The sequence below is a fragment of the Ictalurus furcatus genome, chromosome 12, assembly GCF_023375685.1.
Source record: "Ictalurus furcatus strain D&B chromosome 12, Billie_1.0, whole genome shotgun sequence".
Classification (NCBI taxonomy): domain Eukaryota; kingdom Metazoa; phylum Chordata; class Actinopteri; order Siluriformes; family Ictaluridae; genus Ictalurus; species Ictalurus furcatus.
In genome coordinates, this window is record NC_071266.1 from 634,866 (window position 1) to 659,108 (window position 24,243).

Consider the following 24,243-nt stretch of genomic DNA (forward strand, 5'->3'; position numbering starts at 1 on the left):
ACCTACCTTTTTTTTTTTTTTTTTAACTAGTCCTAGGTTTTTCGTCCGATCGGGACCAAACCAGTGGCAAGCAATTCTATGGCCTATCCATTTCAAAAGTTATCAAAAAAAGTTTAAACTTTCAACTCTAGGTAGCTACGGTATGTGAAAACACAGGAAGTAGTCGTGACCACTTTTGCATACATGGCTATAACTCTTGAAAGAAATGAGATATCTTCCCCAAACGTGGCATGCTTATGTGTGAGGTCAATCTATGGTGGCACTATAATACCAAAAAAACATGTAATTGGCTGTAACTATGGAATCGTTGACCCGATTGACTTCAAAATGTACAGACAGTGTCTTTGTCTCAGCTGCCATCAGTGTCTGAGGTCTTTCATGTATGTTGAAAAACATGGCTTCCATCGGCCAATCAAATTTCATCAGCTGTTAGACAAGGTTAACAACGGGCGATCGGAGCAAAACTTGGTGGACCTATTTGACTCTTGGTCTAAGAGGTTTGTGCAAAGTTTTTAAATAATTGGCCACAAGGTGGCACTATCACATTTTACGCAGTGTTTTTCAAAAAACACAAGTATTATATATCAAATGACACCTGTTCTCATTCTAAACAACTTTGCCCCAAGAACCATCTGGGTCCATCAAACCATTCGGTAAATATTTTAGATAATGTTAAAGACCTTCTTTTGTGAACTAATCATAGGTTTTTTAATCAATATCAATGAAAAAAGTGCTACATGATTCTCTGGAGTCTATTTATAAATAATTATTTAAAAAATTGAACTTTCAATTTTGCCTGTCGACGGCATGCCAAAAGTTATGGAAGTGGACTTGGCCACATTAGTTACATAGTAATAACTCTTAAACAGAATCGGACATTTTCACCAAACTTGGTATGCTTATGTAAAGCCGCAGTCTGAGGTCACTTGACAAAATTGCGGATTTTGGCCACTTGGTGGCGCTATAATAGTTTTATATATATATATATATATATATATATATATATATATATATATATATATATATATATATATATATATATGAAAATGGCTGTATAAATGGTGTGTAAATAATTGTATTCTATCCGATGTTAGGATATCATGTTAGGGCTCCTCATTTTGAACAACTTTGCCTCTACGAACACTGTTGTCAATCAAATCGTTCATTAAATATTTGAGATTATTTAAAAAACCTATTTTTTTACCAACTAGTCGTAGGTTTTCTGATCAACTGAAATAAAACTATTGCAGCACAATTCTGCAGACTATTTATATTAATAATTATTATTTTAAAAAGTTGAATTTTTAATTTACACTTGCAAGGGAACATCAAAACGTTTGAAATGGGGGTGGTCACATTTACTTAAATGGCTATAACTCTTGAACGGAATGAGAGATTTTCACTGAACTTGTGATCCTTATGTATGGGCTCAATCTGAGGATAGATCTAAAAAATTACTGATTGTGACCAGTTGGTGGTGCTATAACAGAACAAAACGTGAAATTGGCACTAAATGTGGAACCATTGGTCCAATACTTATGATAACTAAATCTTGCTAGAATTGTTTGACACAGGGTTATAGTCAAATTTTACCTCTAGATTACTTGTTCTTCTCATAGTAAAGATGACATATTTCACAGAAGGTGGAATAAATTTTTAACATATATGGGTTTAAGTATATTCCCTATTCTTTCTAGAGGGTTTAATGAGGTATTAACATGTAAGGAATATTGAGGCAATGTTTGAACAATCACTATGAGATCTCTCGCTCTTTTTTTTTTTCTCGAGCCATTGGAGTGGTGAGCGAAACAATGTTTTAAATTAATTTTTACATTTTTTTAATATAACATTTGTTTTTCTCGTGTTTTGGGTTGTTCTGTTTGTAAAGTTTGAAAATCAATAAACATACTTTACAAAAAAACAAATGCCGTCTTCACAGGCGAAAGCTAGGGCTCAAACCAAGAGTAGACATTCAGCTCAAATCATTTTTAAACAATCACGCTAACAGGACACGCCTGGGTAACAAGAAACACCTGTCAGTCACGTGTTCCGATATTTTTTTATCACTTGAAAAAATGTGTGGGTTCAAACAAAACTGGTTTAACACATCTACAGTCATGTGAAAAAATAAGTACACCCCATGGAAATTGTTGCCTTTTTTGACATATTTGTACATGCAAACATTTGATCTCTTTCAATCATTTATTCAACAGAAATATCAGTAGAAGTTATATTGTTCTGGGGAAAAACAAAAAAGTAAACCCTTGGCCTAGCATTACTCCCTTTAGCAGAAATAACTTCTTGTAGATGTTTTGCATAATTGTCCACCAGGCTTGCTGGAATTTTTGACCACTGTTCCATGCAATATGCTTTCAATTCCAAGATGTTTGAAGGTTTTCTTGTATGTTCTGCCTGTTTCAAATCCCGTTTCAACATTTCAAATCCGGGCTTTGACATTCCATAACCCTCCATTTCTTTTTGAGCCATTCCTTGGTGGATTTGCTAGTGTGCTTAGGATCATTTATCGTGTTGAAAGGTCCACTTTCGATTCAACCTCAACTTTTGGATAGTTGGCCTCACATTATCTTCAAGCACTCTTTGATGTGATGCAGAATTCATTGTTGAATTAATGAATGCAAGCTGTCCAGTCCCTGAGGCAGCAAAGCAACCTTAAACCATAACATTTCCACCACCGTCCTTCACAGTTGGCATGAGGTGCTTCTCCTGAAAAGATGTCTTTGGTATTTGGTCGCCAAACATGTCTGCTGTTACTGTGGCCAAACAGCTTTGATTCGTCTATCCAGAGCACATTATTCCAAAATGCCTGGTCTTTGCGTATATACTCATTGACAAACCGTAGTCTTGCAAAGGCTTTCTCCTGGCACACCTCCCATGCAGGTCAAATTTGTGCAATCTCTTGTGATTGTAGAAGCATGCACTTTGACACCAACAGTTGCAAGACTTACTAGTAGTTCCTGTTATGAAACTTTGGGGTTCTTGGAAATGTCTTTTTGCATCAGACGGTCTTTTTCTGGGATGAAAATGCTGGGCAAGTTCTGGACAAATTGGTAGTTCTTTGAAATCTGCGCCATTTGTAGTTTATTTTGTAGTTTATTTTTTTATTAGATATGAGAAAGGTATAAAAAAAAGACTGGTTCCACCTGCACTCCCTAAGCAGGTTCTAATCACTGGCACCCAAACACCTGATTCAAATTATATGGATTTGAAGGTGTGATAAATATAGGGGCATACATTACTTTTTCCATGTGACTGAACTGTTTTTTGTTAATTTAACTTGTGAAAATTACTACAAAATGTCGATTTTATGTGTATCAACGTTATTAATAGGCACGGTTTCAAAGAGTATCAAATGTTTGCGTGTCCAAATATGTAAAAAAAAAAAAAAAAAAAAAAAATTTTTTTAAAGGCCAGCAATTTCCATGGGGTGTGCTTATTTTTTCACAAGCTTGTAGATGTAAATATGAGGAAATGAAAGCTGACATTCTAATGATTTCATTTCATATTTGACTTTTGATCTCAATCCCAAATTGATCCCAAATCTTCAGTGTATAATGAAAACAATAGAATAGGCCTTGCTGGTCCAATAATTTTGGAGTGGACTGTATGTATTTGCCTGCAAGTTTTCATTTATTGTTAGCCATAGCATTTTTAAATTATTTAGGTGGTGTTTTTAATGTAATTGTATTTTTATAGTGCTCTGTATCATTAATATCAGTTTCAATTTCTTCAGCTGGATGAAGACCTCTTTAATCCAGACTATGTTGAAGTAGATCGGGTTTTGGAGATTGCGATCACTACAGACACAGAAACTGGAGAGGGGAGTATCAGAATGTTCAGCTATTGAACAAAAATTGTTTTATCTGTGATTTGTTTATTTGTTAAGAAGTAAAAAGGCCGGGTGAGCATCCTCTAAGTGTGGTGATTCCATAATTTTTGCCAGGGGGTGTAGTAGTAATAAAATTTGAATACAATCTGTGTCTTATACTGCTGTTAGAAGTCATTGCATGTGTATCAACAGGAGGTGACACACTACCTGGTAAAGTGGTGTTCTCTGTCCTATGAGGAAAGCACTTGGGAACTGCAGGAGGATGTAGACCCTGTGAAGATTCGTGAGTTTGAAGAGCTCAGGAAAATACCAGAACTCACGTCTGTTGTAAGATTTTGCATTGAATTCATCTGAACTGTATTTACGTTCCTGAATATATCATGAAGGCACACTTTTTGTTCAGTGTTCACATATTACATTTTTATTTTATCTGAAGGTAGTGCATTTTTTGTAACTAGCACAGCATTACGTGTAATGCAATGACTTATTATATATAATGCTATGCTCTAAAATATTTCTCAATAGTGATATACTTCCTCTCATTGTCTCACTGTAGGAAAGGCCTTCACCAGAGCAATGGCAAAAGCTTGAACATTCTCGTGAATACAGAAATGGCAACCAACTCAGAGAATACCAGCTAGAAGGCATGAATTGGCTTCTTTTCAATTGGTACAATAGGTAATTATGCACTGGTTTCACAAAAATCATAATCTTCTAAAGCTTCTACTGTTTGAGCCAAATTACCACTGACACTGACATACAATGCCAATTCTTCTTTGTTTTCAGCTTCACTGTGTGACACTGCATTTTGACAAGATTGGTGTTCAAAAGAAAAAAAATGAGCTATCTACACTCACCAAACACTTTATTAGGAATACTAATACTATACTAATACTGGGTAGGGCGTCCCTTTGCTCTCAAAACAGTCTCAGTTCTTCATGGCATGGATTCTGCAAGACGTTGGAAGCATTCCTTTGAGTGGAAACATTCATTATCAATAAGTAGCCATTTGATTAGAAGCTGGGTAAATTGTGCTGACACAAGGCACATTGGATAAATGCATTCATGTTGTTGGCACCAAATTCTTATCCTACCATCTGTGTGGCTCAGCAGAAATCGAGATTCATCAGACCAGGCTACGTTTTACCAGTCTTCAACTGTCCAGTTGTGGTGAGCATGTGCCCACTGCAGCCTCAGCTTTCTGTTGTTGGCTGACAGAGGTGTAACCCGATGTGGTTTTCTGCTGTTGTAACCCATCCCCCTCAAGGTTTGAAGCGTTGGGCATTCTGAAATGCTTTTCTGCTCACCACAATTATAGAGAGTGATTAGCTGAGTTGCTGTAGCCTTTCTGTCAGCTGAAACCAGTCTGGCCATTCTCCATTGACCTCTCTCATCAACAAGGCATTCCTGTTTGGAGAACTGTCACTCACTGGATGTTTTTTCTTTATTTCACCATTCTGAGTAAACTCTAGGCATGAAAATCCCAGGAGAGCAGCAGTTATGGAAATACTCAAACCAGCACTTCTGGCACCAACAATCATGCCACCGTCAAAATCACTGAGATCACCCCCCCCACCCACACACACACACACCCCCACACCCCCCATTCAGATGGTTGATGTGGACATTACCTGAAGCTGCTGGCCCATATCTGCATGATTTTGTGCATTGCACAATTGGCTCATCAAATAATTGTATGAATAAGTAGGTTTACAGGTATTCCTAATAAAGTGTTCAGTGAGTGTATATCTTCAAAAACAAGTTAAAACAACTGTACTCTCGAATAGACATGACAATCAAGAATACTAGCCATTTTTGATGGATTGTTTAACAGTGACTAACACTCATACACAAAAATAAATTTATGAAATAATTAAAAAAAAATATGTATGTAACATCATCTTCCTCTCTAGGAAAAATTGTATCCTAGCTGATGAAATGGGCCTTGGAAAAACCATCCAGTCCATAACATTCCTCTATGAGATCTTCCTTATGGGTTTGAGAGGTCCCTTCCTAATCATCGCTCCTCTCTCAACCATTACAAACTGGGAGAGAGAGTTCCGCACATGGACGGAGATTAATGTAATTGTTTATCATGGTAGCCAGATCAGCCGCCAGATGATCCTGCAGTACGAGATGTATCACAGAGATGAACAGGTATATTCAATTCAATTAAATTTTATTTGTATAATGCTTTTAACAATATAAATTTTCACAATGCAGCTTTGCAGAAATCTAGATGGAGATTTCAATTCAGATCCAATGAGCAAGCCAGAGCTGATTGTGGCAAGGAAGAACTCCCTGAGAAGAACCAGACTCGAAAGGGATCCATCCTTTTCGGTGTGGCACACAATAATAGGATTAGTCATTATTGTTCCACACTTGTGAACAACATAATCAAATAGTACTTTGTGTGTTGAAAGAATGTTCAGTATGAACATCATCTTTAACATTACAGCAGTGGTTCTTTATGTTCAAGTCTACAGTATCTAATTGAGATTATCCACTGAAGAAAGGGTCACGATTTCAGAAGATTCAAACAGAAGAAGTGTCTGGATGAATCTGGAAGGTCTGGAGGGCAAGAGGTACCACAGCAGTAGAAGTGTCAGGATCAGACACAGAGATCACATTAGACAGAAGGAGTACATGTATAGCTCAACAGAGAGAGAGGAGAAGAGAGCAGGTTTTTTTTTTTTTTTTTTTTAAATATTGAGAATTGGTGTCTGAGTCCTGAACACCAATTCGAAGTCTATTCAGTAGCTGGGAGGCTTTGTAGGAAAAAGCCCTATTCCTCTGCTATAGTCTTTATTATTCCAGGTACTATAAAGAACCTGCACCTTTTGATCAAAACAAGCATGGCGGATCATAATAGAACACAATTTTGCTCAGGTACTGTGGGGCAAAACCATTCAGTGCTTTATAGGTCATACGTAGTATTTTATAATCAATGCCAAATTTTACTGGGAGCCAATGTTGTGTAAATAAGATGTGTGTGACATGATCAAACTTTCAGGATCTAGCAAGGATGCTGGCTGTGACATTTTGTACTAACTATACCTTGTTCATGCACCAAATGGAGCATCCAGATGGCAAGGTGATACAATAGGCCAACCTGGAGGTAACAAAAGCATGAGCTAGTTTTTTTTCTGCATCATTTAAATATATTTCTTAGCTAAGAAATGGCTTTGTTATGAAAAAAGGCTATCCTAGTAATATTATGTGCATGAGCTTCAGTCATCACACCAAGGTCTTTCACTGTTGCACATAATGTAACAGAATGGCCATTCAGAGTTACTACATAATCACACAGCTTACTTCTAGCTGTGTTTAGCCCTAGTAGAATATTTGTCTTGTTGGAATTAAGTATGAGGAAGTTACTCAGCAAACAATGTCTAATTTCCTTTACATACGTTCCTTCCCATATTACAAGTTTTTGAGCTAATGTTTTGTCATCCGACTTTGGTGAAACGGAGCTTCAGAGACAGAGCATGTCAGCAGTGGAAGCTAATAACATGTTTATGAATAACTGTACCTAGAGGTAGCATTATATAGGGGTGAAATCAGTTGGCCTAGAACAGCCTTGAGGAAAACAAATTTTGTTTAGGTGCCCCTTGTGCCACCAAAGCAGTCCCATAGATGCATGGACTCCACAAGACCTCTAAAGGTGTGCTGTGGTATATGGCACCAAGATGTTAGCAGCAGATCCTTTAAGTCCTGTCAGTTGCAAGTTGGGGCCTCCATAGATCTGACTTGTTTGTCTAGTACACCCCACAAATCTCAATTGGATTCAGATCTGGGGAATTTGGAGGCCAAGTCAACACCTTGAACTCTTTGTCATGTTCCTCAAACCTGAACAATTTTTGCAGTGTGGCAGGGCACATTAACCTGAAAGAGGCCACTGCCATTAGCGAATACCGTTGCCATGAAGGGGTGTACTTGGTCTGCAACAGTGTTTAGGTAGGTGGTACATGTCAAAGTAACATCCACATGAATGCCTGGACCCAGTGTTTCACAGGAGAACATTGCCCAGAGCATAACACTGACTCGCCGGCTTGCCGCCTTCTCAAAATGCATCCTGGTGCCATCTCTTCACCAAGTAAGCGACACACACACACGGCCATCCACATAATGCAAAAGAAAATGTGATTCATCAGACCAGGCCACCTTCTTCAACCGTTCCATGGTCCAGTTCTGATACTCACATGCCCATTGTAGGCACTTTCAGCATGAGCACTCTGACCGGTTTGCGGCTATCCAGTCTCAAATGCAGCAGGCTGCGACGCACTGTATCTTCTGACACCTTTCTGTTATAGTGAGCATTAACATTTTCAGCAATTTGTGCTACAGTAGCTCTTCTGTGGGATCAGACCTGACAGGCTAGGGTTCACTCCCCATGCTCATCAGTGAACCTTGGGTACCCATGACCCTGGCGTTGGTTCACCAGTTGTCCTTCCTTGGACCACTTTTTGTAGATACTAACCACTGCATATCAGGAACACCCCACAAGACCTGCTGTTTTGGAGATGCTCTGACCCACCCATCTAGCCATCACAATTTGGCCCTTGTCAGAGTAGCTCAGACCCTTATTCTTGCCCATTTTTCCTGCTTCCAACATATCAACTTTTCTACAGTTGTCTTCAGTTTCTGCTTGTTCTTGGGACATTTTGCATTCTCTTTTGCCTTTAGTATGGCATGTGAAATGCAACTGGATTTAGGTCAGGTGATTGACTTGGCAATTACAGAACATTCTACTTTTTCCACTTAAAAAGGTCTTGGATTCCTTTCGTAGTATATTTCAAGTCATTCTCCATCTGCAGTGTGACACGCCATCCAATGAATTTTCAAGCATTTGGCCGAATGTTAGCGGATAACGTAGCACTCACTATACACTTCAGAATTCATACTGCAGCAGTCACATCAGCAGTAAATACAAGGGAACCGGTTCCATTGGCAGTCATACATCCCCACACCATAAGATGAGGTGTTATGATGTGGATAATGAGCAGTTCCCTTCCCTTCTCCATACTCTTCTTTTGCCATCACTCTGGAACAAGTTTATTGTCTCATCTGTCCATATAATTTGTCGTTCCCCCCCACAGGTTTTTTGGGCAAATTCTAATGTGGTATTCTTATATTTAAGGCTTACTAATGGTTTACATCTTGTGGTAAACTCTTTACTCTGTTGAAGCCTTCTCTTAATTGTTGACATTGACACAAAACACCAACCCCCTAGGGGTGTTCTTCATCCGGCAAAATGTTATGTATGGGGTTTCTTCACCAGGGAAGGTATTCTTCTGTCATCTACCACAGTTGTGACAATGTCATACTTAAAAGAATTTATCAAGTAATTCAAAAAAAAAAAAAGACATACTTGAAATTAACTCTAGACCTTTTATCGGTTTACGTGCAAGTGAAATAATGAGGGAATAAGTCCCACTTGACCAGTGAACAGCTGACCAGCCGATTGTCCAATTACTTTTGGTCCCTTAACAAGGGGGAGACCACATATAGAAAGTGCTGTAATTCTTGCACCGTTCACTCAATGTGGGTGGCTGAATTTGCAGCTTGCAGATACAGTAATGTGAAAAAAATAAATTTCCTTGTGGTTTTGTTCAAGTATATCAACTTTATTAATAGGCACTGTTTCAAAGAGGATCAAATGTTTGCTTGTCCAAATATGTCCAAAAAACCAGCAATTTCCATGGGATGTACTTATTTTTTCACATGACTGTAGATGTAAATGAGGTAAGTAGAGGTAAGTGCTAAGGATTAATGAAAATTTATTTGTTTGGGTTTTTTTTGTCTCTTTTGAATTCTTTGCAGGGAAACATAATGCCTGGCGTGTTTAAGTTTCATGGTATAATTACCACATTTGAGATGATCATGGCTGACTGCCCTGAACTGAAAAAGGTTAACTGGCGCTGTGTGGTGATTGACGAAGCCCATCGACTGAAGAATCGTAACTGTAAACTGCTGGAAGGACTCAAACTCATGAACTTGGTCTGTTTATAAGCCTCCTACCCTTATTTTTCCCCATTAGTCTGTTCAAGATAAACTCTGTTTTTAAATATTTATTTGAAATGTTAATGATATACTGTTTGTTTTCTGTTGTGTCTGATCTCAAAGTTATGATGTGTCTGAGGCCTTTTTCACGAAGCCGGTTTTGGTAGCTACCCGGGTAAGTTTGTGTTTAGTTTGAGTAAACTCTGGTTTCACAGACCATGGTTACACTACACGGCTAACCTGCTCTGGAGCAGGTTTTATTCTGAGTAAGAAATCGCAAACCCAAATTGGACCAATTAACTGTGAGCAAAGTGATATAAATTTGACGCATCAAAGTTAACCCTTCAGTGTTTGTAGCGATGGCTTCTGTTTGTGGAGAATCCTATGGAGCTCGGTGCACAAATAATAAAAAGGGCACTTCGGCGCGAAAGAGCTTTTAGGGACCGACACAATCCCCTGGCTTCTCCCGATGACTGTCTGTACAAAAGATAATGGTTTTCAGCAGATGGTATAGTTTATCTATGCTGACTTCTTGAACTGCACATTAAAAATCTGACCGGCTGAAGCCACACTCTTACTGCACCGCAAACGTTATGTATTGTTTTGTGATTCTTTACAAGTGGTACACATTTTCATGCGGTGGCATTATTCCTCTCCTTACATATTTCCACAAATAGATATATAATTATTAATATTTAATTTAAAAAATTACATTAACATTAAATGAAATTACATGAAATATGTTGGTTATAACTTTTCAATCCATTTATTCTCATTGTGAGCCTATAAACTTACTCATTTACACAATCAGCAATTTTCAAGAGCTTTGGCAGCTGCAACAGTGTTGCTTTTTGTGGTTAGTGTAGGTATAAATTCTTCATATTTCCACATACTGCGAATTTTGATAACAGGTGTCATGAAACTCTGAGTTCGTTCAACTTGCTTCGTGAAACAGGCCTGTTGCCTGTTTTGAGTTGAAAAAACCAAACAAATCCACCCCGGGTTAATTAAGGTTAACAGGTTTCATGACGCTGGTTATCAACTTTCTCAGTCAACCCAGGTTTTAACTCTGAGTCAAGGTTTCTCAGCATGCACATGCACATAAAAGCCAGACATTTGCAGGGAACAGGCAATGATGTTCAACATGGAAAAAAAAGGAGGTGTGTATACTTCCGGTTGAAGAGCAAGAAATTATTATGCAGAAATATGAGGAATTTAAACCTACACTAGCCGTAGAAAGCAACACCATTGCGGCTGCAAGCTTGGGAAAATTGCTGATTATGTAAGTGCATACATTTACTTTTATAGACTCACAGTGAGAATAAACAGATGGAAAACTTATAACCCCAACATCCATCCATCCATGTATCCATTCCCACAAACGGTCGAGCCACAAACACTAAAGGATTAACTTCCATGCATCAGATTTATATCACTTTGCTCGCAGCTGTTTGGTCTAATTTGGGTTTGAGTTCTCTTACCCAGAATAAAACCTGCTCTGGAGCAGGTAAGCCGTGTAGTGTAAGTTACCATGGCGATGAAACCTGCTAAAAACCAATACACCTTGTTGAGACCCAAAAACCAGATTTTGCTCAAATTAAACACAAACTTACCTGGGTAGCCACTGAAACCAGCATTGTGAAACAGGCCTCAGGCCTCTGATCTCAACAACAACAAAGCCAAAAAATAGAGTCAGTCATGGAAATAGTCATTCATGTGTCATTCAAGTCATGGTGTGTTTCATTCACTTAGTGTACAGACAGAATTTTTTGCACCCTTTTGTATAGAGATATTGGGTTACTTCTATACTCAAGGGCTTGCACCATTCAGTACTTCAAAAAATATTTGAATGCTTGACTATTTGTAGTTAAAGCAAAAAATATATATATTTTAGCTTCTGTAATTCATTCATTTCTCAGGCTACAACAACCCTTAAACCCTTGGTACACCCATGGTGTACCATGGTCAAACCAGGGTACACCAGGACCCATAATGCAATTACAGACAGACTGAACTCATGCTTCTCTTTCTATCCATCCCTATCTCTTCCCCCATTCATTTTAATGGGGGAAAGCTCTAGTGTTGAGAGTAAATTGTCTGAATTTTCTGTTATAATAAATTATTTTACTGTAAAATCCTTATACTTTCACCTAGAAACTCCATTCAAGCCTTAAATTACTGAGGTCCTTTCCAAAACCTCTAAATATATAATAATTTCAAAAAATATATATTTTTCAAGTTACAGTATGAATGCTTATTTGCCAATAGGGCAAGTGAAGAGTGCCATTCCCGTTCATTCAGTCTGGCGCCATCTGCTTTGGCTTTTACCAAATATCCGTGTGTTTTTAAGCAACCATAAATCAAACAATTCTCACTCAATCCACACAATTGTTGCAGCAATTGTAATGCAAATGAAACATGCCATTAGTGAATCCCAGTTAGTTGCAAGGTTGTAGCTAGTCACTTGCCAGGGAAAGGCAGGTGGTTGCTAGGGTGTTGCTAGGTCGCTATTATGGGGACCCAGGTGGTTGCTATGGTGTTTTTAGGACATTTCAATATGATCATGTGCAACCACAGGGACCCCATAACAACCACATAGCAGCCAGCTAGGTTTCCCTAGCAACTGCTTAGCTACAACCTTGCAACCAAGTAGGATCATACTGAAACCTCCTAGTAACACCTAGCAACCAGCTGGGACCCCAGAACAACCACATAGCAGCCAGCCAAGTTTCCTTTTGCTTTTTAAGTTTCCATGTTGCCTTTTAGCTTGCTTAACTGTTCATAAGAACCAAATAGCAACACCCTAGCAACCAATAGCATAGCAGCATTTTAGCATATTAACACTATGATCTTTAAATAGGTTTAAATGTTTTTAACAATTTAACCTTTACATATTATAAACTTTTAGCCTTTTAACCTTAACACGGTTAACTGTTACATGTTTTGACATTTTGAAATCAATGACAACAAAACATTATTTTAATATTATTTAACACTTTTACCATGTTTTGCTGGCTCTGTCAAGCCAATATCAAAGTTTGCTCACTAGTTATAGTTATCTAGTTATTATTATGTTGGCTTGACAAAGAGGTCAGGGTGCTTTTATGTTTAAGTCATTAGATCATGCAAACAACCAGCAGGATTCAAACACATGAAGCTCAATCATTATGTAGTACATGGAGAATCTAACAACACCCTAGAAAGAAACTGGATTATCATAGCAACCTGCTAGCAACCCCATAGCAACCACCTGGAACATCATAACACCCACCTAGCTACAACCTTGCAACCAACCACCTGAGATCATATTGAAACCTACTATAAACACCATAGCAACCACCTGGGACCCCGTAACAGCCACCTAGCAACACCCAAGCAACCAGCTGAGTTTTCTTAACAACTGACAAGCTACAACCTTGCAACCAACTTGGATCATATTGAAATCTTCTGTAAACATCATAGCAACCACCTGGGACCTCATAACAGCCAGCTAACTACATCCTTGCAACCAGCTGAGTTTCCATAGCAACAGGTTCACTACAACCTTGCAACCAACTAGGATCATATTGAAGCCTTCTAGCAACCTGGTACCCCATAACAACCAACACCCTAGGAACCAGTTGAGTTTTTTTTTAGCACACAACTGGCTACAACCTTGTAAACAACTGGGATCATATTGAAACCTCCTATAAACACCATAGCAACCACATGAGACCCCATAAAAGCCACCTAGCAACATCCTAGCAATCAGCTGACTTTCCTTAGCTCCGACTGGGAACCAACTGGGATCATATTGAAACCATATAACAGCTGCCTAGCAACATCCTAGCAACCATCTGGGATAGCATAACAACTACTCAACAACCAAAATGGTTAGCAAAGCAATGGCCTAGCAGAACCCTAGCAACAAATTGGAATTTGATAGTAACCACCTAGCAACCAATTGGGTTAGCATAGTAACCACCTAGCAACACCCTAGATAACTTGAATAGGCTAGCAACTTTTTATATGTTAACAATTTAACATAGAGTTTGGCCTTTTAAACTTTACATGCTTAACTGCTCATGTCAACCAAGTAGCAACACCCTAGCAACCAATGGCATAGCAGAATTTTAGCATTTTAACTTTATAACATATATTAACATTTTAACCTTTACATGCTTAGCTGTTATGTTTTAACATTTTGAAATCAAAGACAACAAAACATTGTAATATCATTTAACACTTTTAGCATGTTTAGTTAGTTTTGTTTTACTAGTTTGTTCATTATACTCAACAAAGTGACTGCTTCCCACAGTGGCAGTTAGTGAATGTTTTGGTTGACTACGCGATTAGTCTATGCTACTCCTACTCCATGCACAACATTTAAAGCTTTTTTATATTTTCAAGTTTGTTCATATGGACTGCTTATGTAATTTTTATATCCATTAACTTACAGTTAAATATTTGAGGTGCCACTATTCAAATGCTGAAGTCCTTACCCTTGAATTCATTATGCCCTGCATCCACAGGAACTGCATGTGGATATGAAACATGAAAAAATATGAAAAAGAGAAGTTCTTTTCAATATTTTGATGCAGATAACAGCAGCCTTATACTCTGCAAATTTTCACATTAAGGTTAATATAAGCATACATTGCCACTGTGATCATATGTAGTTTGTTAATCCACTGAGATTTTCAAATAATTCTATGGCTATTTCACAGAGTTTGCTGGAGTGGGACTACATTGTGAAATATTGAGCTGATAAAGTTTTAGCTGTGATTTTTTAAATTTATTTTTATCATCATTATTCCTCTTTATTATGTCTGTCCCTTACCACTGATAGGTAGAACAAGTTGCAGTGGGAAAACACCACTTATAATTATTAAATTAACTTTTTAACTAACTATCTGTTCATCAAATCCTATCATTAAGTCATTTTCGAATAAGAAAATAAAAAAGACATAAGGTAGATCACTAATTAATACCCCATGGGAACAAAAAAATGGTTAAAGGCAACAGCAGTTTCTGAAGACTGAAAGCAATTAAAACCCAGGGCTGGATAAATTTATATTATTTTGCCATGGATGCTTTAAGGGAATATGCTTTGATTTAAAAGTTTAATTTAAATATTTTTTCTTGGAGAAATTGTATGTAGTTTCTTGCCTTTTTTTTCTGGTTGAGCTGAAAATGTTAATAATTGTGTGTAATATTTATACAATTATGTTTGCTTGTTTTCTTCAAGGGTGCCAATAATTCTGGAGTTATTGCTATCACTTCCCTAAATAATGACCATGGTTCATTGTAATTTTAGGGGGGAGTTTCTGTTTATTTAAAGCTAAAAAAAAAATACTTTGCAATCCAAACATCTGCATTTTTGTAGTCATGCTAGTCAGAAATTAATGCATATCTTTATGTGACACGTACAGAATAGAGAAAAACCCAGATGCATTTAGACACCTTTGAAAAGTCAAGGCACTTAGAATGCTGACTCATCTTGCTCCTATTTTTCCCTCCTCTCTTCAGGAGCATAAAGTACTCCTTACAGGTACACCTCTACAGAACTCTGTGGAGGAACTCTTCAGTCTGCTCAACTTCCTGGAGCCAGTGCAGTTTCCCTCAGAGAGCACTTTCCTTGAGGAGTTCGGAGATCTAAAAACAGAGGAGCAGGTGGGGTTTTTCCCTCAATCTATAGTCCAACACCATGTAGCATGTTAACTTGGTCACTGTTAGCCGGCTGAAGAGTCTCCACAAGGGGGTGTGATTGCACAAGGAACTTTTGTACAAAGAGCATTGTTTAATATAAACAGAGAGGTATGAACCTGCACCAGCAGGTTCTGATGAATGGTTTTTATAATATGTAAAAGCCCCAAAACATAGCATAATCATACACAAGGAATATTTAATGGTAGGCTGTAGCATGCTTTGGGTTGTAGTAGCTGTACATGGCATCCAAGAAAATGTGAAATTTCAGCTCATTCTTTCCATTGTTTTATTATTTTTAAATAAGAATATCATTAGTTGGTGTGGCTTAGTGGTTAGCACATTCGCCTCACACCACCAGGGTTAGGGGTTTCCCACCGCTGCCCTGTGCATGCGAAGTTTGAATGCTCGCCCTGTGCTGCAGGGGTTTTCTCCGGGTACTCTGGTTTCCTCCCATAGTCCAAAGACATGCATGGTAGGCTGATTGGCATGTCCAAAGTGTCCGTAGTGTATGAATGGGTGTGTGAATGTGTATGTGATTGTGCCCTGCGATGGACTGGCACCCTGTCCAGGGTGTACCCCGCCTTGTGCCCCATGCTCCCTGGGATAGGCTCCGGAGCTCCAGCAGTATAGAAAATGAATGGATGGATGGAATATCACCAGCTTGCATATAGACACTGAAGTAAAATCAGGTTGAACAAGCTGAATAGGAAAAATTCTACAAACCTCAGTGAACTATAAAAATGCTATAGTAGTATTTTATTGCTTTGATCATAAAATATCAAGTCACTCCAATATACATTAATGTGAAAAAATAAGTACACCCCATGGAAATTGTTGGCTTTTTTGACATGTTTGGACAAGCAAACATTTGATCATCTTTGAAACGGTGCCTATTAATAAAGTTGATATACTTGAACAAAACCACAAGGAAAATTAGCTTTTTCAATCCTTTATGCAACAGAAATATCAATAGAGGTGATATTCTTCTGTGGAAAAAGTAAGTAAACCCTTGGCCTCAGAAGCTAGTATTGCCCCCTTCAGCAGAAATACCTTCTTGTTTTGCATAATTGTCCACCAGGCTTGCTGGAATTTTTGACCACTCTTCCATGCAACATTCTTTCAGTTGCAACATGTTTGAGGTTTTTCCGTTTCAAATCCCCCCACAACATTTCAATGGGATTCAAATCTGGGCTTTGACTCTGCCATTCCATAATCCTCCATTTCTTCTTTTTGAGCCATTCTTTGGTGGAGCTGCTAGTGTGCTTATGATTATTATCCTGTTGAAAGGTCCACTTTTGGTTCAACTTCAACTTTTGGGCAGTTGGCCTCACATTATTTTCAAGCACTCTTTGATATGATGCAAAATTCATAGTTGAATCAATGAATGCAACCTGTCCAGTCCCTGAGGCAGCGAAGCAACTCCAAACCATAACATTTCCACCACCGTGCTTCACAGTTGGTATGAGGCGCTTTTCCTGAAAAGCTGTCTTTGTTCAGTCCCAAACATGTCTGATGTTACTGTGGCCAAACAACTTTCTCTTTTATTTGTCTGTCCAGAGCGCATTATTCCAAAAGGCCTGGTCTTTGCGTATATGCTCACTGGCAAACTGTAGTCTTACAAAGGCTTTTTCCTGGCACGCCTCACATGCAGATCAAATCTCGTTCTGATTGTAGAAGCATGCACTTTGACACCAACAGTTGCAAGCCTTACTAGCAGATCCTGTGATGAAATTTTGGGTACTTGGAGGCTTCTTTTTGCATCAGACGGTTGGCTCTTGGGCTGAATTCATTTGAAATCTGCACCGTTTGTAAATTGTTCTCCTTACAGTGGAATGATGTATTTCAAATAATCTGGAGATCTTTTTAATCACTTGCCAGTCTAATAGGTATCCACAACTTTTTTCTGAAGGCCTTACTGAGCTCTTTAGTTCTTGGCATGATGTCACCACACACCTCAATAACGAAGGGAACACCAGACACTAGATATGAGAGGGGTATAAATAAGACAGTTTCCACCTGCACTCCTTAAGCAGGTTCTAATCAGTGGCACCCAATCTTGAACACCTGATTCTAATTTTATGTATTTGAAGGTGTGATACAGTGCATCTGGAAAGTATTCACAGCGCTTCACTTTTTCCACATTTTGTTATGTTACAGCCTTATCCCAAAATGGATTAAATTTAATTATTTTCCTCAAAATTCTACAAACAATGCATGTCAGAGCACAAACCAAACCATGAAGTCCAAGGAATTGTCTGTAGACCGCCGAGACAGGATTGTATCGAGGCACAGATCTGGGGAAGGGTACAGAAACATTTCTGCAGCATTGAAGGTCCCAATGAGCACAGTGGCCTCCATCATCCGTAAATGGAAGAAGTTTGGAACCACCAGGACTCTTCCTAGAGCTGGCCGCCCGGCCAAACTGAGCGATCGGGGGAGAAGGACTTTAGTCAGGGAGGTGACCAAAAAACCCGGCAGTCACTCTGACAGAGCTCCAGCATGTCTCTGTGGAGAGAGGAGAACCTTCCAGAAGAATAACCATCTCTGCAGCACTCCACCAATCAGGCCTGTATGGTCAAGTGGTCATATGGAAACCACAGCCCACCTGGAGTTTGCCAAAAGGCACCTGAAGGACTCTCAGACCATGAGAAACCAAATCCTCTGGTCTGATGAAACAAAGATTGAACTCTTTGGCCTGAATGGCAAGTGTCATGTCTGAGGAAATCAGGCACCACTCATCACCTGGCCAATACCATCCCTACAGTGAAGCATGGTGGTGGCAGCATCATGCTGTGGGGATGTTTTTCAGCGGCAGGAACTGGGAGACTAGTCAGGATCGAGGGAAAGATGAATGCAGCAATGTACAGAGACATCCTTGATGAAAACCTGCTCCAGAGTGCTCTGGACCTCAGACTGGGGTGAAGGTTCATCTTCCAACAGGACAACGACCCTAAGCACACAGGCAAGATTACAAAGGAGCGGCTACAGGACAACTCTGTGAACGTCCCTGAGTGGCCCAGCCAGAGCCCAGACTTGAACCCGATTAAACATCTCTGGAGAGATCTGAAAATGGCTGTGCACCGACGCTCCCCATCCAACCTGATGGAGCTTGAGAGGTCCTGCAAAGAAGAATGGGAGAAACTGCCCAAAAATAGGTGTGCCAAGCTTATAGCATCATACTCAAAAAGACTTGAGGCTGTAATTGGTGCCAAAGGTGCTTCAACAATGTATTGAGCAAAGGCTGTGAATACTTATGTACATGTGCTTTTTTTGTTTTTTATTTTTAATAAATTTGCAAAGATTTCAAACAAACTTCTTTCACATTGTCATTATGGGTTATTGTTTGTAGAATTTTGAGGAAAATAATGAACTTAATCCATTTTGGAATAAGGCTGTAACATAACAAAATGCGGAAAAAGTGAAGCGCTGTAAATACTTTCCAGATGCACTGTAAATATAGGGGTGTACTTAATTTTTCCATGTGACTGATCTGTTTTTTGTTAATCTAAATTGTGAAAATTACTACAAAATGTCAGTTTTATGTGTCCTTTGATAGAATGTATCAACTTTATTAATACGGCTTCCTGTACTCCCATATGCAAGGACTTGAGAGCACAAAAACTGTGATTGCAAGCTTGCTGATGTTTGTGCTTTCAGACAGTGTTAGGCCACCTAATAAATCTTTTTTTTCTGACTCTAGTATGCCTTCACCACAAGAACATAACCTAAACTACAACTGAAACAATGGCCTAAAGTTTCTGGACACCTGATCATCAAACCCATATGTTGGCCTTCCCCAAACTGTTGCCACAAATCTGAAAGCAGACAATCCATTCTACACGCACTTAGCAATGGCATTATGCATTTGTAAACTGATCTCCAATAAGGGGAATCAAAATATGAGGAATTAACACGTTTACATTTTGGACACGTAAAAATAACTTAATGCACTAATTTGAGTAAAACAAATAAAACCTCTAGTTTTTGTAGACTAAAACTGCAGTTTTAGTTGACCAAGGTTTCTGCTGTTTTTTTGCCATCTAATAATCGACAAAACTAATACTAATTAAATGAAAGGTAAAGAAATTACGCATTTTCATCAAAAGCCTAAGACTAAAACCAAACTTAAATAAAATTACTTACTCCTATTTATACTTGAGATATAATTTTTCAAATAAAGTAAATTTTTAATTTATTAGATTTTTTTTTAAAACTAATTCATTTAAAATGTACATCCCCTAGTAACTGTTGTGAATATTTTTTGTCCAATAAATCACATGAATGCCAACAGGTTAAGAAGCTTCAAGCAATTTTGAAGCCCATGATGTTGAGGCGGCTGAAGGATGATGTGGAGAAGAACTTGGCCCCCAAAGAAGAAACCATCATTGAGGTGGAACTCACTAATATCCAGAAGAAATATTACCGGGCCATCTTGGAGAAAAACTTTACCTTTCTGGCAAAGGGAGCCAACCAGCACAATATGCCCAACCTAATCAACACTATGATGGAGCTACGCAAGTGCTGCAACCATCCATATCTCATCACAGGTATACACACACACACACACACACACACACACACACCCCTGTATAAACAATATAATTTACATGTACCCTCTATGTTCTCTGTACTGTTTCTCTTAGGTGCTGAAGAAAAGATTCTGGATAGCTTTAGGAAAACCCACAATCCTGATGCACCAGATTTCCAGCTCCAGGCTATGATTCAGGCGGCTGGTAAATTGGTGCTTATTGACAAGCTGCTGCCCAAACTCATTGCTGGGGGACATAAAGTGTTGGTGTTCTCCCAGATGGTTCGGTGCCTAGATATACTAGAGGACTACCTCATTCAGAGAAGGTGAGTGTATATTTAATAGTTACAAATTGTCTGCATGTAACATGTAGCAATATGTACAAAGTATGAATGATCTTATACTTTCTACATGAAATTTTTTATATATATATATATATATCACATACTGATAACAGAGTCATGGGCACCCTAGGCTCATTGATGTATGTGGGGAGTGAAGGCTAGCCCATGTGGTCCATTCCCACAGAAGAGCTACTGTAGCACAAATTGCTGAAAAAGTTAATGCTGGCTATGATAGAAAGGTGTCAGAACACAGTGCATTGCTACTTGCTGCGTATGGAGCTGCATATCCGCAAACTGGTCACAGTGCCCATGTTGACCCCTGTCCACCACCGAAAACACATACAATGGGCATGTGAGCATCAGAACTGGACCATGGAGGAATGGAAGAAGATGGCCTGGTCTGATGAATCACGTTTTCTTTTACATCATGTGGACAGCCGGGTGTGTGTGCATTGCTTACCTGGGGAAGAGATGGCACCAGGACGGGAAAGTGGCAAGCTGGCAGAGGCAGTGTGATGCTCTGGGCAATGTTCTCATGGGAAACCTTGGGTCCTGGCTTTCATGCCTAAACATTGTTGCAGACCAAGTACGCCCCTTCATGGCAACGGTATTCCCTAACGGCAGTGGCCTTTTCATGCTGGATAATGCGCCGTGCCACACTGCAAAAATTGTTCAGGAGCGGTCTGCTTTCATAAGGGTTTTTCTGCATCACATTGGTTTGCTTTGATTCTGTCGTCTGCTTTCTTGGCCTCATCTTTCTTCATGATTTCAAATTTTTCTCACCTGCCTCTTGCTGGTTGTGCACATTGAGTCTCTGGCCTGCAGTGGCTTCTCAGCAGGCGCTGCAAGCTTGTTAATCGGTACGGCATTGGGCACGGTTGTGGGAAGCTCCATTGCAGCTACTATGGCTCATGGCCACTGGTGACTCATGGGTGCACGGTTCAACGCCGCCCATGTCATTGTCATTATGCTCAGTAATCGCCTGGGGTGCAGAGGTTGATTGAGCTTCTTTGCCGTTTTCAGGTTTGTTTGGCTCTGTGCTTTGCACACAAGCTTCCTTGGTTGGACAGGTCTATTTAACATGTCCATGTTCACCGCAAATAAAACATTTCACAGACTCCATACTGGTAAAAATTGTCTAGTTCTTACCTTCAGTGTTTAGGCTGACAGACAAAAATCGAGAACATTTTGCATCTAACATTACTTGTTAAATTTCAGGGTTTCTACAGCAGTTTCTACAACAGAATCATCTTAATTGGACTCATTATCTTCCCATATAGTTCCAGGATTGTGCCTAGCAGCTTGTTTTTTTTTTTTTTTGTTTGTTTTTTTTTTTTTTTTTATGGAGGCATGTTGGACAGGACTACCTTATTTGATGGACTTGATTAAGGCATTATGTGTACAAGGTTTCATAAACCTTAATTTTCAATTAATTCATGTTCATCTTTGATGCAGTCATTATACTGGAGGCACTGATCTGCCGGCTTACCGCAAGCAGACAGTCCTCAACTAACACACACGGCTCTGGGACACATTTGCAGCCGTGACGCACGCTTAAACGGCATAATCAGCTGAGATTGGCGTGGCCATAACGTAGTTTTTGCTTACTGAAGTCAGCCCAAAAAAGCAGTCTCTCCGCTAAAGTACAGTTTTCAAACCTAGGTCTTGTGTTAAAGGTCTTGCTCAAAAAAGGTATGATGAAACATATTTAAGAAGAATTTTTAGTGCACAGACACGTACTCTCCAACCACCTACTGTCACCACAGACATTCCTCTCACTACCCACAATGCTGAGAGAAAGACTTCTCCCACACCTGTTCTTCTGCACCATTGTGTGGTAATGAAACGTCCATTATTCTCTTGCGTTTTTGCATGTGATCCCATCTGCATCATTTGCTTGTTCATCCATTGGTTTAATTTTTTTTACATTGTAATTTTGTTTTCTTTGATTCCTATTTTTAAATTGCTCATAGTTCTCCCACTTATTGATTTAAATAATTTTTTTATTATTATTTAAATATGCAAACAGCACTTAAAAATGCAGAACTATGGAATCATTTTGAAATCATTCGATTTCAGTAATTTTTTTCTGTTTAGATTTTTTCTGTTGGCAAATGTTTGTGGACACCTGACTATCACACCCATATGTGGGCCTTCCTCAAACTGTTGACACAGCACATAGCTGTGTATGATGTCTTTTTATGCTGTGACATTTCAATTTCCCTTCACTGGGAGTTAGGGGCCCAAACCTGTTCTACTATGAGATCACCCGGTGCACAAAGCAAGGTCCATGAAGATATTGTTTCATATGTTTGGAGTGGAAGACCTCTAGTGGCCTGCACAGAGCCCCGACTTCAACCCAACCGAACACCTTGCGGGTGAATTGGAACGGCAACTGCACCCAAGGCCTTCATGCTGTCTTGGCTAAATGCTTATATCCCCACATTCATTTTACAAAATGATTAAACAAATTGTAACCTGCAAATAGTTATTTGGAACAATAAATATCAAAACATAGATACAGGTTACTATTTAGGTTTTAATGCTTTTAATGTCCAAGTAGCCTGTATGCGATGATTATGGTGCTACCTAATTGAATTTAAGTGTTACATGTGATGATACTGATTTGCACATTTAGCTGTAATGCCCTACATATCCATAGGGTGCCATAAATTCCCACTATCTTTAAAATGTTGTGTATAGCTGTACACTTGGCTCAAAGATTCTGTAAATCATACGGCCAATTTACCGGCAAGAATTTCTTTATAAATCCTGGTTTCTTCGTGGGAGTGCATATTGTTTATAAAAGAGGCGCCTGGGGTCTCGTTTATCAAAGTGGGCATAGAACTATGTTTTGTGTGTAAAAACCGTCAGTATGCACAAGCAAATTGGCATTTATTACATCTGTATGCACAGCTGTATACAGTGGACATTAATAAATCGTGAACAGTTTAATTTGCTCTACTTGCGCATAGCCTAACTGATTTACATGCAGTGGTGCTTGGAAGTTTGTGAAACCGTTTTCATTTAAAACCATATCTCTGCATAAATATGACCTAAAACATCATCAGATTTTCACACACGTCTTAAAAGTAGACAAAGAGAACCCACTTAAACAAATGAGACAAAATATTATACTTGGTCATTTATTTAAATGATGCAATATTACATATCTCTGACTGGCAAAAGTATTTGAACCTTTGCCTTTAAAGTTTTGTGTGAATGCAGTATTTTCCTTTCTCCGAACATAACGCTTCTCATTTAAACCAAAAATTCTATTTTGGTCTCAACCATCCACCAAACATTTTGCCAATAGCCGTCTAGCTTGTCCATGTGATTTTTTGTAAACTGCAGACTGGCAGCAATGTTCTTTTTGGAGAGCAGTGGTTTTCTCCTTGCAGCCCTGCCATGCTTTCAACATGCAACATGCAACAACATTGTTGTTCAGTGATCTCCTGATGGTGGACTCATGAACATTAACATTAGCCAATGTGAGAGAGACCTTTAGTTGCTTAGAAGTTACCCTGGGTTCCTTTGTGACCTTGTGGACTATTACACGTCTTGCTCTTTGAGTGATCTCTGTTGGTTGACCACTCCTGGGGGGGGGGGGGGGGTAACAATGGTCTTGAATTTCCTCAATTTGTGCAGAGTCTGTTTGACTGTGGATTGGTGGCGTACAAACTCTTCAGAGATGGTTTTGTAAACTTTTCCATCCTGATGACAACTCCTTTTTCTGAGGTCCTCAAAAATTTCATTTGTTTGTGCCATGGTACACTTCCACAAACGTGTTGTGAAGATCAGACTTTGATATAGCCCTGTTTAAACAGGGTGCT

General features: G+C 39.0%; 1 protein-coding gene across 8 annotated transcripts in view; it reads left to right on the plus strand.

Moving 5' to 3' along the window:
• The window catches only part of chd6 (chromodomain helicase DNA binding protein 6), a 127,731-nt gene that overhangs the window by 44,932 nt on the left and 58,556 nt on the right, over positions 1-24,243 (plus strand). For all 8 annotated transcript variants that reach the window (XM_053637919.1, XM_053637914.1, XM_053637921.1 and 5 more), the window contains 8 exons: positions 3,752-3,836; positions 4,038-4,174; positions 4,404-4,525; positions 5,761-6,004; positions 9,671-9,847; positions 15,359-15,502; positions 19,830-20,085; positions 20,182-20,392. In XM_053637919.1, coding sequence (XP_053493894.1) covers positions 3,752-3,836; positions 4,038-4,174; positions 4,404-4,525; positions 5,761-6,004; positions 9,671-9,847; positions 15,359-15,502; positions 19,830-20,085; positions 20,182-20,392 — 1,376 coding nt within the window. The remainder of the gene's footprint in view (positions 1-3,751; positions 3,837-4,037; positions 4,175-4,403; positions 4,526-5,760; positions 6,005-9,670; positions 9,848-15,358; positions 15,503-19,829; positions 20,086-20,181; positions 20,393-24,243) is intronic.